The 16,925-nt window shown below is 40.7% G+C and overlaps 1 protein-coding gene across 1 annotated transcript in view; it reads left to right on the forward strand.

Annotated features, from left to right (window-relative positions):
* Positions 1-3,335: 3,335 nt before the first annotated feature.
* Positions 3,336-16,925, forward strand: part of LOC104959420 (uncharacterized) — a 23,187-nt gene continuing 9,597 nt past the window's right edge. Inside the window, exon 1 of the mRNA XM_010787311.1 lies at positions 3,336-3,679. Coding sequence (XP_010785613.1) covers positions 3,481-3,679 — 199 coding nt within the window. The 5' untranslated portion in view covers positions 3,336-3,480. The remainder of the gene's footprint in view (positions 3,680-16,925) is intronic.

Below are 16,925 nucleotides of genomic sequence, written 5' to 3' on the forward strand. Positions count from 1 at the left end.
AGAATAAAGGTCATGAGATCTCGGCATTGCACAAACAAACAAATCTCATCTTTAAAATCAACATTTGCCTTCACTGGTGAGAGAAAACAAATCCCATCACAGTTCATTTGTGGGACTTTTACCTTTCTAGTATTGAACAAACAATGAAAAATACATAGAATATGAAGAAAAACGATTATGCAATCTCTAATTTATAACACCCGCCATCACGGACTCACTTTTAAAATAAAATAAATAAAAAATTTTTAATCAAAACCGGATCTGATTTCGGTACGGTATACCGTAGCCACCAGTAACCGCTATTTCGGTAATACCGGATACCGGTATGCATCCCTAGACGTTAGTAAATTATACTGAATAGCTATTATGATTTTCTCTTGCTAAATCTTGCCATTTAATCCAGAAGCCAAATGGCCTATTTGCACTTTTTCATTCTTAATATCGATCATTGCTTTAAATAACACATATCATAATACTTCATCAGACGGAGATAATTACTTTGTAAAGAATGGCCGTACATTTCCCATTGGTATACAGCAGACACACATTCATATTCACTGTACATGCTTCTTTCTCGTACATGCACGTTCACACTAGGGAGCACGTTTTTTCTGTTGCAAAGAACACACTTTGTATGCGCACTTGGAAGAGTGTGTGTGTGTGTGTGTGTGTGTGTGTGTGTGTGTGTGTGTGTGTGTGTGTGTGTGTGTGTGTGTGTGTGTGTGTGCGTGCGTGCGTGNTCTTCTCCTATTGGCCGGCGTCGTCGGGGGGCGGGTCCAATGCAATTCCTGCCTTTTTCTGTAGCTAAATTGCATCATTCTGGCGTCTGTGGTTATTTAAACATTCCCTGCTACACATTATTCAGCGTCAATAAATGAGTGCTAATCCCAGTGTGCTCAGTGTACAACATCACATGTCATTTCACCTTGGTTCAAGGTTTGAAATCGTATGATTCCGCCAGATGCTAAATACTAACCGGAAGTGACGAATTTTCAGAATAAAAGTGTTAAGCCAATAGTGAGAACTTCCGGTTTTTCAGAATAAAACTGATTTAAATCAAATAGTGTATTTAATTCAAATTACGCCATATCAACATTGATTTTAATTTCTAACAACAGATCTCAGTATTCTGAGGCTCTGAGCCATTTCTTTTGTTCGCGGACGGCAAAAAAACTCAGACGTTATACAATTTAAAATAAAAGGGTTAGGGTTAGGCTTAGGGTGAGATATTGAGTAAGAACATGTTTTTATGAGCCACACAGCTTCCGGTCTTCCAAGACCCGACCGGACAAAAACACGTGGTGCAAGCACGAAACACACTATCAATAGAAATACATTGCTTTTAAAATCGTTCTGTGTGACACGAAAAAAATGCGAAAATCGTGTTGGTGAACACGAATCAATAGATTAAATTAATTTCCTGACTATAACACGAAATGCCGTGAGACTGGGTTGGTTTACATGGAAGGAGAGAAAGGGCCTCTGGATGGAACTGTTACGGTTGAGTGAAGGAAGCAGGACCCAAATGCAGATAACTCTGATTAACCTTTATTTCAAGGATAATGAAAATAACTCGGACAAAACAGAACACTCACCGGTGAACTCAGTCACCAACAAAAGACGAATCAACACTGAACACAGGAAGAATGACCAGACAATATACAATGAGAAAAACACCCATAACCAGACATACAAAACTACAACCGTGACATAACATGATAATCGTGACAGGAACAAAGGGATTTTAACCTCTGCAGACCATTTACATGCACAGAAACCAATGTGTCACACTAGAAGAAAGGGAACACCCCAAACAGCATAAGAGGACCTCTTTCAATGAACATGCAAAAAGAAAATAGTACCAAGGGGAAATATAAGAAAGCATGACATTAATAATGACACCCCTTCATCATTTTTAATAAGATATTTTTCACTCACAGCAACTTGTTCTTGATTCATATCACGAACACACATTTGTTTTTAGATACGCAACGTTTTATTGCATACAAATAGAATGACTTAAATTAAATAAGGGCACGCAAACTCCTTGACTTGATACTAATTATAATTGTTATTACAGTGAGGGAAAAATATCGAATTGCTAACGAATGAATAACCCCAAAAGGTTTTAATAGTTATTTCAATATATATTTTTTAATGTTAAAGTTTGTCTTTCCAGCCGGGTAATACATTTGATAAATTGGCAAGTTTTTAGAAGTTTTAGAGAATCATTTTGCCGGACATAATCACTCAGGAGCATACAGTCAGAGTGTCTTATTGTAGCTGACCTGATCTATTAGATAACATTTGTATCACGCTAATTACTTTACATTATTCATCTGTAGCTCAGAGACACGCCAGGCAGTGGTGTTAAAGGTGCACCCCATTGAGGGAAGAAAAGAGAGTGGATTCAAAAGACACCGCCTGAATGGTCCCAAATGACCTATCAGCTATTTAATGGTATGAATCCTTTATACTGTGACAGGGGAAGGAGACAAAATAAAGGGGGGGTAGTGCTTTGTTAAAAAGATGGAGCAAATGAGGTTCGTGATTGTGAAGATGGTGGTTATCTGTGGCCTCTGGACCTGAATCAAACTGCTCATAAAATGATTAGATAGTCATTTTCTTTAGCGTTTCCTTTTGGACCCGGTCACTGCTCCTCTATTGTCCTATATGCATACTTTCTTTCCTTTGGTCTATTTTTTCAGCTGCATCCTTTTTGTTAGACATTGCACAAACACAACTCCATTTCCCCCCGCCACACACTCCCATTGTGTTGTGTCTCTTGCCATGTCATTGGCAATGCCTCTCCTTTTTCTTTCTTTCTCTCTTCTTGTCATTCCACATCCTCGCTCCTTCCTCTTTTCTCAGCGACATTATTCCCACATGCCTCGCTTTCTATTTTCTCCCGGCCCATCTGCATGGTCTCCTGAATGCTCCGGCTAGCATGCTAAAGCATCAGATCTAATCTTAACTAAACAGAGCTTCCTCCTTTTACTCCCCCCCCCCCTCCCCAGTCTCACAGGAGGACACTTGGAAGGAAAAACTAACCCACCACGCCGCTGTGAGATGCTCTCAGCGGCTCCAGGGGTTAATTAAAAATCAATTCATCAAGTGGAAACAAAGGAAACAGGGAGAGAGAGGAAATATCTCCAGTGAAAGACACCTCCTTATTAATATGCAGTAGAAAATGGAAAAACACACATTTTAACACTCTTACCTGTCTTAATAAAAGTTAAATTGATATTGAGTTCCTGTTTGTCCTTTGGACTGATTGTGTTAGGAAAGTGAAGACCAAACTATTAATTCCTAATTCCCCTGTCCTCTCTGTTTTACACCCCTCCTACCTGTCCTCCATAATCTCTTTTTATATCATCTCTCCATCTCACTCTAATCCTCCTGTGATCTGTTTTTCCACCTCACTCCCTTCACTTATTCCCTTTTTTTTCCCCCTCTTCGTTCCATCCCTCCTTCTCCTGCATGCCTCCATCTGTTTTCATATCCCCTCAGGTGAACCACAACCACAGCGCTGAGCCGGGATCAGAGCGGCTCTGTGATCCGGATGGGTTTCAGCCTCAGGGTTTGGACATGAATTCTGGTCACTCAGACACGCAAGAACACACACACTGTGACCCGCCGCACACATCCCAAATGACTCGGCATGATTCAGAACAAACAGGTAGGATAGAGAGGGGAAGGCTTCTAAGCATGTCCAGGGTTGGGAGGGTTACTTTAAAAATATAATCTGTTACGGCCCGTCCACACGGCGGCGTGCCTTGAAGCTTCAACGCTTCTGCCCATTCACTTTGAATGGGGTGACGTCACGCTTTGCAGAACTGCATTGTGGGAGCGTTGCTTCGCTTTGCTCGCTTCAAAAGTTGAACAATGTTCAACTTTTTACGCTTCGGCGGAAGCGTCAGCCAATCAAATCATATGCCAGTACAATCTCTAGCCAATCAAACCGTGTGCTTGTGTGTCCGGGGCGGGGAATTCATGTGATTGGTTGTTGGTCGAGTTTCAGACACGCCCGCCGGCAAGCTTCGTTACATTTAATAGTTTACTGTAAAATATTTGTTATCCTATTTAAGTACCACGATATAAAAGTAATGTATCCTGATTACTTTATGGTACTTTTGGATCACCTTACCTTGAGATTAATACCAAATTGAATACAATAGAAATGCATATTGTTACGGATTGTGAAGGAAGCAGGACCCAAATGCAGATATAAACTGAAAAAACTCCTTTATTTCAAGGCTATGATATAAGCAAAGACAAAACAGAACACTCACCTCAGAACTAGTCAAGGCAAAAGACGAACCGACAAAGACAGACAGAAAAACCAGAACTTACTGTAAATACACAAAAGACTAATCACACAACAAGACACAGGTGAGGAGGGAGGAGGAAACACAGGGGCCACAGGTGAACATAATCAGACAATTAGACACACCAGGGAAACTAACGACAGGAGAAAAACACAGGGAAAAGGACCAGACAATAAACAGGTGGAAAACATGACAGGGAAAACAGCAAAACACCCAAACCTAGACATAGAACGTGACATAACCTAAACATACAAAACTACCAACGTGACATGAGCCTAGGAGTGTGACACATATAAAGGGAGGGATGTTAGCCTTTGCAGAGCATTTACATGCACACAAACCTATATAACACACTACAGGGAAGGGAAAACCACAAAAAGCACGATAGGACTTTTATGTAACTGTAAGGAAATACATTTACCTTTTTTATATCCTGATTATGTAATAATGTAAATGTTATCCGATGCTCCCCGGGCCTGTGCATGTGTGTGGTCATTTGTATGCTCCTTATTTCATTGAGATTTTCTTTTTTCTAAAAACTGGTTCATGTTTTCCTATAAACTTCATCAGAAAGTGTTCCTGTGCTTCGGGAGATTAGATTGTGAAGATTACCTCTGTGTCCAACTTTTTGCCTCGAGATACTTTCCAATTTGCAAGCGTTATTCATATCACAAAGCCCTCATAATAGGATTTAGAACAAATATGTAAAAACGCAGAGCTTACAAGAGAGATGAAAATGAGTTTTAAACCCAGAGGAATGCTGGCTGCTTGGTGGAAAACGAAAAAGATGGGGGACAACACGGATAATTTACTACTGGTGGGTCTAGGGGGAGCTTTCTCCGAGATCCCTTTTTTTATTCTGTGTTGGCTTCTTATTTTGTATTTACTGCCTTCATTTTCTTAAACTGTCAGGGAACACATTTTACCAGAAACTTTTACAATATCACAAACAAACACAGCCTTTTCTTCTGGTTTCTTTTTCTACTTAAATAAAGCTAAAGTTAACTTTGACTTTAACCGCCCGAAGAATGTTCAAATGTATATGTAGATAAACCAAAAAACATACAAAACCAAAAACAAACATATATATTATTTACATTAATAATATGTTTAGTGGCTGTGTCTATGAGGTTCTCAATACTCCCAACAAGACTTTATCAATGTAGTCTCCCCCTTTCAAATTGAGTTAACGTAACCATATTAGGATCAAATCACTTTAATACATCATGGTACTTATTACACCTTGCAATCTTGTCAAAGGCTTTTGAATGACATTTTTTTCCATTACCCGGGCTTCGTCTCACTTCGGTTATTTTTCATTTCCTCGCTCCTCGCTCCTCGGTCAACAAAGTTGATTTGTCTGCGCCATCTTGAGTAACGTCCCAGTGGCCTTATTGGTGCCGGAGGACTGAGGATCGAGGAGCGATAACGGAGGAGCGATAATCGAGGAACTACCAGACCATCCTCCGGTGTAATCCTCAGACACTCGCCCCGCCCCCTTACTGTGTATCGCTCACTGATTGGACGATGCAGCGCATGCACTGATCTGTTGCTTCTTGACATGAGAGCAATTTAAAAGCGGAGTGAAGAAAACACATGAAACTCACGGGACTCACTCTTCAGTTTATAAGGTGTTTTGTTTCAATTAATGTATCATTTAGTTACAAATATGTGATATATCTGAACAACAAAGTGGTCAAAAATTATTTTATTCATTTATTGGAAACATTTTCATGATCGTTTTTTTCGTTTTACATTTTCATTTATTATCATTTCCATTCAGTCAGTCATTAAGTGCAGTAAAAATGTTAATTTGCTACATATCCAAACCAACAAACAAAGTGTGCAATCCAATGAATGTTAATCTAACTAGGTTTTGATAGATAACATATCTCTTTTTCTTCTCTCAATTATTTTATTTCTATTGTGCACTCTAACCAATATTAATCAAACTATTGTTCGTTTATACATTTTAAGAATGGCGTTTATCTTTTTTGAGAATGAGTTCTTATTTGATTTAATGTATTTGGGTCTACAACAGATGATACAAATGTGTGTGTCAGTAAATGTGTACTAACAGAGGCGGAGGTGTTTGTGAAAATAACGGGGACGGAGCTGGCTCCTGTCAGACGAACAGCTGTGCACGGACAGCTTCACGTAACGCTCCGGAGAAAAGGACGTCCCATTGCTCTTAAAACTAATTTCCCTGTTTCTCGTGGTTTCTTTGCGTCTCTCCATGCTTCCCTGGTGGGAGGGACTAAACGCAGGGAAACGACGCTAATGAGGGACGCAAGGATTTCATTGAACCAAAGTGAGATGCAGCCTCATTCTTTAATTACTGCCAGAGCCCATACCTTGTTCCTGTTCACTTCCTGTTTGTCTTCTTCTGCTGTTCCCAGCAGAAGTTGAATTAACCGTACTTCTTGCTGCGGATTGATTTGATTGCACTAAGTCCCTTGATCCTCCTTTTACAGGGAATATCCGGGATGCAGACAAAGGGACAATAAAATAAAACTTTAAGTCAAGGACTTGCCTGCGTTTTTTCGGTCTCTACTACCTTACTTTGTTCATTTATTTTTGTTCCTATTACACACAATAACCACTCATTATTGTCAACACAATAAGCTATTCTTATTGTTTACTTCAGAAGGTTTCTGGGCCTGCCTGTTTTTCGCACAACGTCCGTGCTTTGTCTCGATGGTTATCTTTATGTAACGCAAAATTTTAGCAAGACACACTGTGCTTTTTTCCCCTTTTAGGTACAACCACTTGTGCTTAGTTATCTAATTTACAGCCATTGATATTGTGCTTTACGCCACTCTTGACCCAACCGAATATCGTCGCTTCGTGTTCCACTTGTGAAAATAAGTATCTCGACCTACATTAGAGAAGAGAGAGAGACATGTCAGACAGATAGGTAGACAGAGGTTGGTAGAGAAAGCTGAGGTGATAGCTCGCTATCTCAATGCTTGTTTCTTAACGATTGTCTCGTGAATATGATGATTATTTCCTGACGAATAGATTTGGACTACATGAATATACTAAGACAAAAGAAGTTCAATACCCCATAGAAGAACTTAGCTTACCATGAATGACATTAGTGAAAACCTATTTTCGCATCGATTTACGTTACATACATTTACATCACAAAGAGAGAAACCTACGTGTGCTCTGTCTTGACGTGTGTTGTTGAGTAAAAGGACTGACTGACCCCGTTCTCTCATCACTCCCTTTTTTTCTCTTTCTCTCCACCTTTCCATCTCGTCCTCTGTATATTTTGGACAACCTAGAGTTCGGGACAACGGACCCTTCTTTTTTATTTTTTTTCTCATTTTATCTCCTCTGTCTACCTCCCTGTATTTACTCACGTCTCCCAACAGTTACCACCTATAAGGAGGAACGATTGGAAAGAGGAGAGTAATTGAAACCTCGAAATTGGCTGCCACCGTCTCTGCCACGCCCCCAAACTGCTCGTCGCCCGCCGTACCACTCCTCAGAGAGTACAGCTGGAGAAAGCAAATTACGTCCGATGTATCACTTGGCCACTTTTCGACCGGAAGGTATGCACTACTCCCTCTTTCCAACTGCCCTAATAAAACTCGATTTATTAAATGAGTTTCCCTGTCAAATGGCCTTTTATGTTTTTGTAATATTAACGGGAGATTGGACACCACGACAAAACTTAGTTCTAATAACATCAAAGACTCTAAACCTATATAGTTAGAATATCGACAGTCATAGAAAATTCACTGCCTAGCTACCGTGAACTCATCACACGAACTTCGCCTGCCTTTTTATAAAAAAGATAGATGGCTTTCGGTCTGAGTTGGATTTAACACTTGTGGTCAAATAAACTTATGAGATAAGACTAACCAGTATAACCTTGTAAAATCTCAAACAATTTAACAACGATTGTCTAGCGACGATTCCTCTCGTCNATTCATGAGCCCCGAAATGTGCTTACTTCTACAGAATGCTAATGTGGTCACAGTGTCAGCTATAGTTTTATCACCAAAATGATCTGCACTCACACATCACTGTACCCTGTATGCCAAGGCAGGTTTGCCATCACTTACTGTACGGAGGCTCAGCCATTGGTACACGTTTATTTATAAAGCTTTGTTGGGTAAACTCCCGTATTATATCTGCTCTCTGATAACACAGAGAGTTGCAAGCAGCTATTGTCTGAGATCGCATGATGTAGTATTGTTAGATGTGCCAAGAGCAAGGACTGTCTTAGGTAACACAGCTTTTATGATCGCAGCGCCACTTGCTTGGAACAGTCTACAGCAAAAATTGAAATTGTATTCCTCTGAATGTTTTTAAAGCAAGTCTAAGAGAAATGCTCTTTGAAACTATGGGTGTTTGTAAATATAGCTTGTAAATATGTTGTAGGATATCCTCTATGGTTTTATGTTGTTTTATGTGGAACCTAATTGCTGCAGGTCTTCCTTGAAAAAGAGATCTATGCTCTCAATGGGACCAATCTGGATAAATAAAGGTTTGAAATTAAAGGAAATCTACAGACATGAAGAAGTTAAGGTTTATGGTATGTTCTTAACTTCTTGCCAGTGTTACCGATTGGTTTGCTTTGCTTCTTGTCAAGGGAACCCTTGTGACGCTAACTTCCAGGTCGGCCAACAAAAACACGTCATGACTGAACAACTCTATTATCATCAGGAATAATGGAACACCTACTTAGCTTGACGTCATCATTGACACTGAAGGGGCCATTTGTGAAGTTGGTTGTTTGACTGCACTCTTTCTGGGTTTCATTGAATCTAATCGTTGGTCACTTGATGCAGATATGAAGTGTTTCATGTAATCATTGTATTGGAATGTCTGGCAAGGTAACACATTTGGACTGTTTTTTATTATATTATATAAGATGCGATTGGGCTGTAAACTTTCATTTTGATCTGTAAACACTGCCACCCGCAAATACCTCAAGTGCCGTTACTGTGCTTTGTATTTTAGCCTGATTGATTCCAGCAGGAAAACATTGACCGACAGACTCCAGCAATCAAACTAAACTCATAAACAGTGAGATTGTGTTACCTGGACACTGAGAACTCATCCCAATCTTTCCTAAAACACCACAAATAAACACTGACAGCGAGACAAAGAGATATTATAATGAGCAGTAAGTAGCAGACAAATAGAGTCTAAAACCAGACAGGTAATAATCACGACCAACAACGTTAAAGCAAGAGGGAGGGTACAATTTCAATGAAAAGCAGGGATCGTTTTTTTTTGTGCTGACTGGCCGAGAAATGTGGGGGAAAGTCATTCAGAGGCCCTGTGCGATGAAGAAATCAGCTAAGAATAACAGCCATTTTCTCTCACAACAACACCACTGTTTGTATAACAATGGAAGGACCAATCATTTAGCTTTCATTGAGAGGTAAAAGTACAAACTGTCCAGTACTGGTTTTATAAGTGGCACGGTACAATCAGTCCTTACCTCAGGGTTTCCACCTGCCAGTAAACTTCTGATTTCCCTGTTCATGGCTATTGTGAAGTGTTCAACACTGGAACAAACTGGAACAAACTGCCCAAATCGTGCACGTCCGTTGAAACACTTCCTATTTTTAAATCCAGATTAAAAACGCACCTATTTGCCGCTGCTTTTAAGAGCTGCCCATATACTCACACTACAGTATGCCTTTTTCAGTCATGTATTCTGTACCTGCTGTGTTTATTTATTTATTTTATTTCATTATCTTTGCTTTTTATGCCTGTTTTTAAATACCTTTTTAATAATGTATTTATGCTGTATTTGTTCTTAAATGTCTTTTGCTTTTAATCTGTAAAGCACTTTGAATCGCCACGTGCTGAAAAGTGCTATATAAATAAAATTGCCTTGCCTTGCCTTCAAGTAAGGGGTAATTTGAAGCTTTAGGGTGATTCAAGATCCATCCGCTAATCGTCCGGATCCTGAATGTCCGCCTTGCTGCACATTATAATAATAATAATTCCTTATATTTATTATAGCGCTTTTTCCATGACCCAAAGCGCTTTACAGATACACATTACAAATACATATCAGATACATATCAGACATACATGTAACGGTCATGTACTGTGGACAATACCCACAGGAGCAAATTCAGGTGAAGTGTCTTGCCCAAGGACACAACGGCTTTACAGACGCAGTGGCGGGTTTCGCCCCCTTGCACAGCCCACTGCGCCACACCGTCCATCTTCACACCTCAAAGTCATCAAGGCGCTTTACAAGTACACATTAATATCATACATGTACTGTGGACAATACCCACAGGAGCAAATTCGGGTGAAGTGCCTTGCCCAAGGACACAACGGCCTGACGCAGTGGCGGCGGAAGCGGGTTTCGAACTGGAGTTTCCCAGCGCCCCCTTGATCTGATGATCAAACACACAGCCCACTGCGCCACTCAGGCCCAACACACAGCCCATTATCCCGCTTATTACACAGCCACTCAGGCCCAACACACAGCCCATTATCCCGCTTATTACACAGCTACATAAAGATAAACAAACGATTTGGCTCTTAATTTGATTGATGTTGAAATCATCATATTTCTTCAGCAGAGAAGAGATTGTCCTTTCCGCTAAGTTCAACTTTTGAAGCTTCGGCGGAAGCGTCAGCCAATCAAATCATGTGCCAGTACAAGCTCTAGCCAATCAAACTGCGTGCTTGTTTGTCCGGGGCGGGAGATTCATGTGATCACTGATTGGTTGTTGGTCGAGTTTCAGACAAGCTCACCGGCAAGCTTCAACGCACGCCGCCGTGTGGACGCTGCGTAAGCATTCTGATGTGTGTGGCTTTGCTGATATATGTATCTGGTGTGTGTGTCGGGTGTGTGTGTGAGACGGAGTGAGTTTCCGTGAGCGTCTGCTTGCATGTTTGCCACTTTCTGACCCAGTCGGGATGAGCCTGTGATCCTGTTTGTGTTTTTGTGCGTGTGTGTGTGTGTGTGTGTGTGCGCATGTGTGTGCCTTTGCTTTTTTGAGTGATAGCAGCCCAGACTCCCACTGTTCACCCATCTGTCCCCACCATTCCCAAAGCGAGATCAGAAAGAACATTGCCTCCAGACGGATGTGTGTGTGTGTGTGTGTGTGTGTGAACGTGTGTGTGAAATGAATTTCGTATATGAATCTGTGTGTGTATTGTATGTGTGTATTGTGTGTGTGTGTGAGCTCCTGTTCCCAGGGCAGTGGCTGTCAGTGAAATAACTAGGTAGTGCCAGCAAGTGCGTGCCAGATTAGAGTACCCCCTACCAGCAGCCCAAATCAACTGCCTCATAAGGACATGTCACACACGCACACATAGTCCTGCACACACTGATCTGCCAGTGTTATCGTGACCTACCGAGTCAAATGTTTTCTCTTCTGGGATGTGTGTGTGTCAGAGACTTTCATTCTTTTTCATATTTTCAGAGATTTGGACTGAAGGTCAACGCTGCAAAGCTAGCAGGCTTATTTCCAGCCACAAACTGTGTACAAAATGTTCTGTTACATCATGTCTTTTTTTACCTAAGTTATTGCTATAGGCGAGAACTAAAGGGGTGATTCTAATTGTAATATTGGTGGCTCCTAACGTTAGGACATCCTTCCCTTTCGTATCTGATTATGTAAATCAACTAAATAGTTGCTTAAAGGCGCTTATTTGCTTTACTGGCTCTAATTGTTCGTGATGGTTCATTGCTTTATAGTTTACTGTGTGAGAATCAATGTGGACGAAAACATTTTGCTCCCTTATCTTCAGTAGTATCAAAGAAGCATCTAACAAGTACCATGTAATGTGGTCACTATCTTACTGTTGTTATTTGTGGTCTTGTTTGGTTGCCTGTATAAAGGTGTTTTGGGCCAATGACACTTGAGTGAAGTGAGCATAAAATCACGTGCTGTTTTGTTTGTTACGGAGAGGGAGATACGTTTGTCCGTCTGTCGATCCATCTATCCATTGTCAACCGTATATCTGGAGTCAGGGTTACAGAGGAAGCAGTTCCAGCTGAGGGCCCAAACTTCCCTTTCCCTGCCCTCATGAAACGGCTCTGACTGGAGGATTCCAAGGCTCTCCCAGGCCAGCATGGAGATAAAATCCCTCCGGCTGGTCCTGGGTCTGCCCTAGGTATGCTAGGTATGCTAGGTGCTCGAATCACCTCAACTAGCTCCTTTCTACTCAAAGCAGCAGCGGCTCAGAGTCCCTCACGGATGACTGGAGGTACATGCCTTATCCCTAATGGAGATGCCAGCCACTGGAAAACCATTTCAGCCGCTTGTATCCTCGATCTTTTGATCATGACCCATCCTTCATGACCATAGGTGAGAGTAGGAACGAAAGTCATCAAGTGAATCGAGAACTTTGCGTTCTAGATCAGCTTTTTCTTCATCACAACAGTGCAGTAAAGCTCCTGTTGCTCCAATTATCCGGCCCATCTCACGCTCCATTGTCCCCTCACTCAAGGATAAGGCCCCGAGGTACTTGAGCTCCTACACTTGGGGTGAAGACGCATTCCCAGATCGTAGTGGACAGTCCATCGGTTTCCTGCTGAGAACCATGACCTCAGATTCAGAGGTGCTGATCCCAACCCTTCACACAGACCAACGCCAGTATCAGCACCACATCATCTGCAAAAAGCACCGAACCGATGCCCCCTATGTCAGGACTCTACTTAATACCCTGGAAGGGGAGAACTAGGGATTCCTTTATGACCACAATATAGAATATATACAATAAATGAATGTGTTTGCAACTATGTACTACTGCTCTTTTATATGGATACATCCTTTTGGACAGATATCTTCCCAGCAGTTGTTTCTGTGGATAGTTACATTTCTAGGAATCTTCAGAAACAAACACAGCCAACACATATTGGGTTTTATTCCTTTTTCAGCCACTACAGACTTTCAACAAGAGCATCCACACATCGGAACAGGAACATGCATTTACGCTCCCCGGCCTTTTGGCATTGGTCAATTTGACACAGATCAATTAAGTGATATCTAATGAGTGCATGTCGGTGTGAATGTGGTCGCATAGTTGTGTGAGTGTGTGTTTGTGCTGGCATTTCCTGACATCATTAGAAGTGACATAAAAGCTTTCCAATATCAAAGTGTCATCTGCTCACCCACTGTGTGCGCATGCGTGTGACTTAAAAGACTGTTTTGATCAACACAATGGCAGGACATTCAAAGTTAAAAGACATTTTACTTTGACCACAAACAGAACACCAACAAACACACACACGCTCGTACGCAGTGTAGGAACAGCTTTCAAATGTTTCTAAAATTACAAAGCTGAAAACGCATTCTGGTTAAAGACTGTTTAAATGTTCTGTTGAAAACTTTAAGCAGTTTAATTAAATCAGTCAATGCTTGCAAATTAACCATAATCCTTTACAGCAAATGTTTTGTGTGAGTGTGTGGGGTGACACCTGTCTGTATATATTTTCTTTTCAAATGATCTGGTAACCATGTCAGGGATGCCATAACAATGATTGTGATCATCAAAACAAGCACAACCAGTCATATCATATTTCGGCTTACTGAAGAACCTCATGAGAGAGCATTTGTCTTCCAGCGTGTCAAAGTTAATTCAAATTCAGAAAACATATCTCTTTTTCATTTGTATGGAGGCGTTGCTATGCTACTGTATGTTTTTGTAGATTGCCAAGTAAACTTTGTCATTCTGCATGCGTGCGTGTGTGTAAGTGCATGTGTATGTGCATGTGCGTGTTGTTGTTTTTCTGTTTATCTTGTTGTCATGAGCCCCAGAGAAGCGACCATTACAGCTACATAGGGGTCAGATTTCATGTGTGTGTGTGTGTGTGTGTGTGTGTGTGTGTGTGGCCTGTCACGAGAACCCGTTTTATGAAATAAATCATAAGATAGTAATGTGAACCTGCCGCTGGATATGTGCTAATACCTCACATGCTGGCTTTGAAGGTAGACTTGATATCACACACACACACACACAGTATAGATTTGTGTATTGTTTTCTGCGGTTGCCAGTGGAAACCAGAAATGGCCATAAAACCACATGAGTACCCAACTAATTTGCCGTTAAGTACTTCCTTGTTTCAAATGGATGCCTTTCTATTTGTCATCCATCATTTGTCTCTGCTTTACTCCCACCTGCAATTTTTTTCTTATCACTTTCACAATCCAGCGCCAGGTGTGTGTGTGTGTGTGTGTGTGTGTGTGTGTGTGTGTGTGTGTGTGTGTGTGTGTGTGTGTTCTGACAGATTTATGTGATTTATTCTTCATAACTGCCAAGTATAATTTGTATTACCATGCACAAGAGTGACTATCCCATCCATGCAGGTGTTTAAGTGTGTGCAGATGCCGCGCGCGTGCACACACACACGCACAGTCAGGTACAGACGTAAACAGACTCACTGTTTTAATCCACACTGAGGCAAGCCAGCCAAGAAGAAGCAAACAAAGCGTGTTAAACTCTCCGACTCTTCTGTAACTCCATAAACACGCACAGTGTTACGTGATACGTCTCAACCTGTCTTCAGTGTGATGAGCTCTGTCTATCCATACCCGTTCATCAGCATCTCCTAAGCTTTGATTCACATTTTCATTACCCAACAACTACTCTAAAACAGAGACAGACATATTATTACAGTCTTCAGTGATTGTAATAGCTTCTTAAATGTCTGTTTCCATTTTTGATTGTTTTAAATATGTGTTCTTGTTAATGTTGCAAATGGAGCTGCTCTGATGCAGAAACAGTTCAGACTTGATTTGAGAATAAAGTATTATTGTATCGTAGCGAATCTTATTGAATCGTATCAAATTGTATCAAATCATTTGGCATGGTACTGTATAGCATTGTGTTGTTGAAATGTATCCTATGGAATCGTATCATATCGTATTAAATCATATTGAATTGTATGGTATGGTATCGTGTATCCTATTGCACCATATGGAAACATATCAGATCGAATTGTACCAAATCCAATCAAATTGTATCGTATTAATTAATATCGAATATAATTATCGAATATTGTATCGTATCGCATTATATTGAATTGTATCGTATCAAATCATATCGTTTCGTATGATATCGTATCATACCATGTTGTTTTTCAAATAGTATATTACCGAATTTAATCGGATCGTATTGTTTCGTTTAGAAATCACATCCAATAGCATCATATATAAATCGTATCGAATTGTCATTAAAGTCCTTGAATCCTTTATTGAATTTAATTGTTTTATCTGGAAGGCACCAAACTCTGTTTAGTTTGCAGAAAGGGCCACACTTGTTTTGAGTTGCAGCAGCATTCCTTTTCAACTACTTGAAATGAAACACCATATCAATTATTAATGATCCTGACACTTATCAATAGCAGGTGTATCCTTGTGGAGGAGAAGCAGCGCCAGAACTTTATTGATTCAAATAAAAGCTGTTCCGTTAGACCCATGTGAGATGGGCGATAAAATAGATGTACTATGTAGACAGGGTGTTGCTTTGGACAGGAATCTGGGAGCAGTCATAAACGGTGACCAAAACAGACCTTTTATCTGCAGCTGACCTAGAAAAAAAACGAATATCACCAGTCAGTTAGATTATTGTGATGTCTGGGTTCTACCTAGTTTAAAAAAAAATGTCAGAAGCTGCTGCCAGAATCCTGACAGAGATGAAGAGGGTACGACACGTGATGTATCTGACGTGCAAAATTCCTTTGTGCAACATGAAACAGTCTGACTCTTTTATTCTCTGCAAAACATATGCTCGCTGTTCCAAGAGAGGAACACGTTGCCAGGATCCAAGGTGTGTCCTGAATGTGACCGCCCTATGCCAGATCCGTGCATTCATAGTGAGCGGGTTAGTACGCAGACGGTCTGTCGTCGGTGTGTGGTGTGGTGTGTGCGTGTGGTGTTGTGTGTGTGTGTGTGTTGTGTGTGTGTGTGTGTGTGCGTGCGTCGGAAATACCCCGTTCGAGCTGCCCGTCCTCCAGTTTCAACCCCGTCTCTATTACTACGTGCCGTATCACTACACACTCTCCTCTCGTATTCACCTGACTGTCGTCAACCTATTAGATAAGGACGGAGAAAGACATACTACTAATAAGCAGAGAGAGCTAATACAACAGATAACTATATTTTTTACATTACGCGAAATAGCGTTATTACTCTTCTATTAGTGTTCAATGTGTTATGATTCATAAATGAACATAAAACCCCCCTCTATATATTGTTTACGAGCACACCACAACATAAATTTTTCGTTTCCCCTCTTCCCGTCAGTACACTAATTCTAGGACTCTAAGTTTTACAGAGGACACGACTTGTTCATAGCCTGTACACGACCTCTATTTTCCTAGACGACTCCTTCTCCTCCTCCCTTGTCTCTATCTCGCTACTTCTAATTTTCTGTTTAAGTGTAATTATAAAGTAATAAACGGCCAGGGTTAAAGAAAAAGTTGTAAAGCCACAAGATAGTAACTTAAATTAGTTAAGTCCTTAAGATTCACTGTTACGTGTCAAAGAGTCTCTGATCGATTGTGTTCGTTAGTATGTGTTTTTCATTATGTTTGACGAAGTGTTCGTTTTTAATATTTGTTATTTTCTTTTTGTCGTATTATTGTGGGGGGGGGTG

This window comes from Notothenia coriiceps, unplaced genomic scaffold (assembly GCF_000735185.1).
Source record: "Notothenia coriiceps isolate Sejong01 unplaced genomic scaffold, NC01 NC01_scaffold00030216, whole genome shotgun sequence".
Lineage (NCBI taxonomy): Eukaryota > Metazoa > Chordata > Actinopteri > Perciformes > Nototheniidae > Notothenia > Notothenia coriiceps.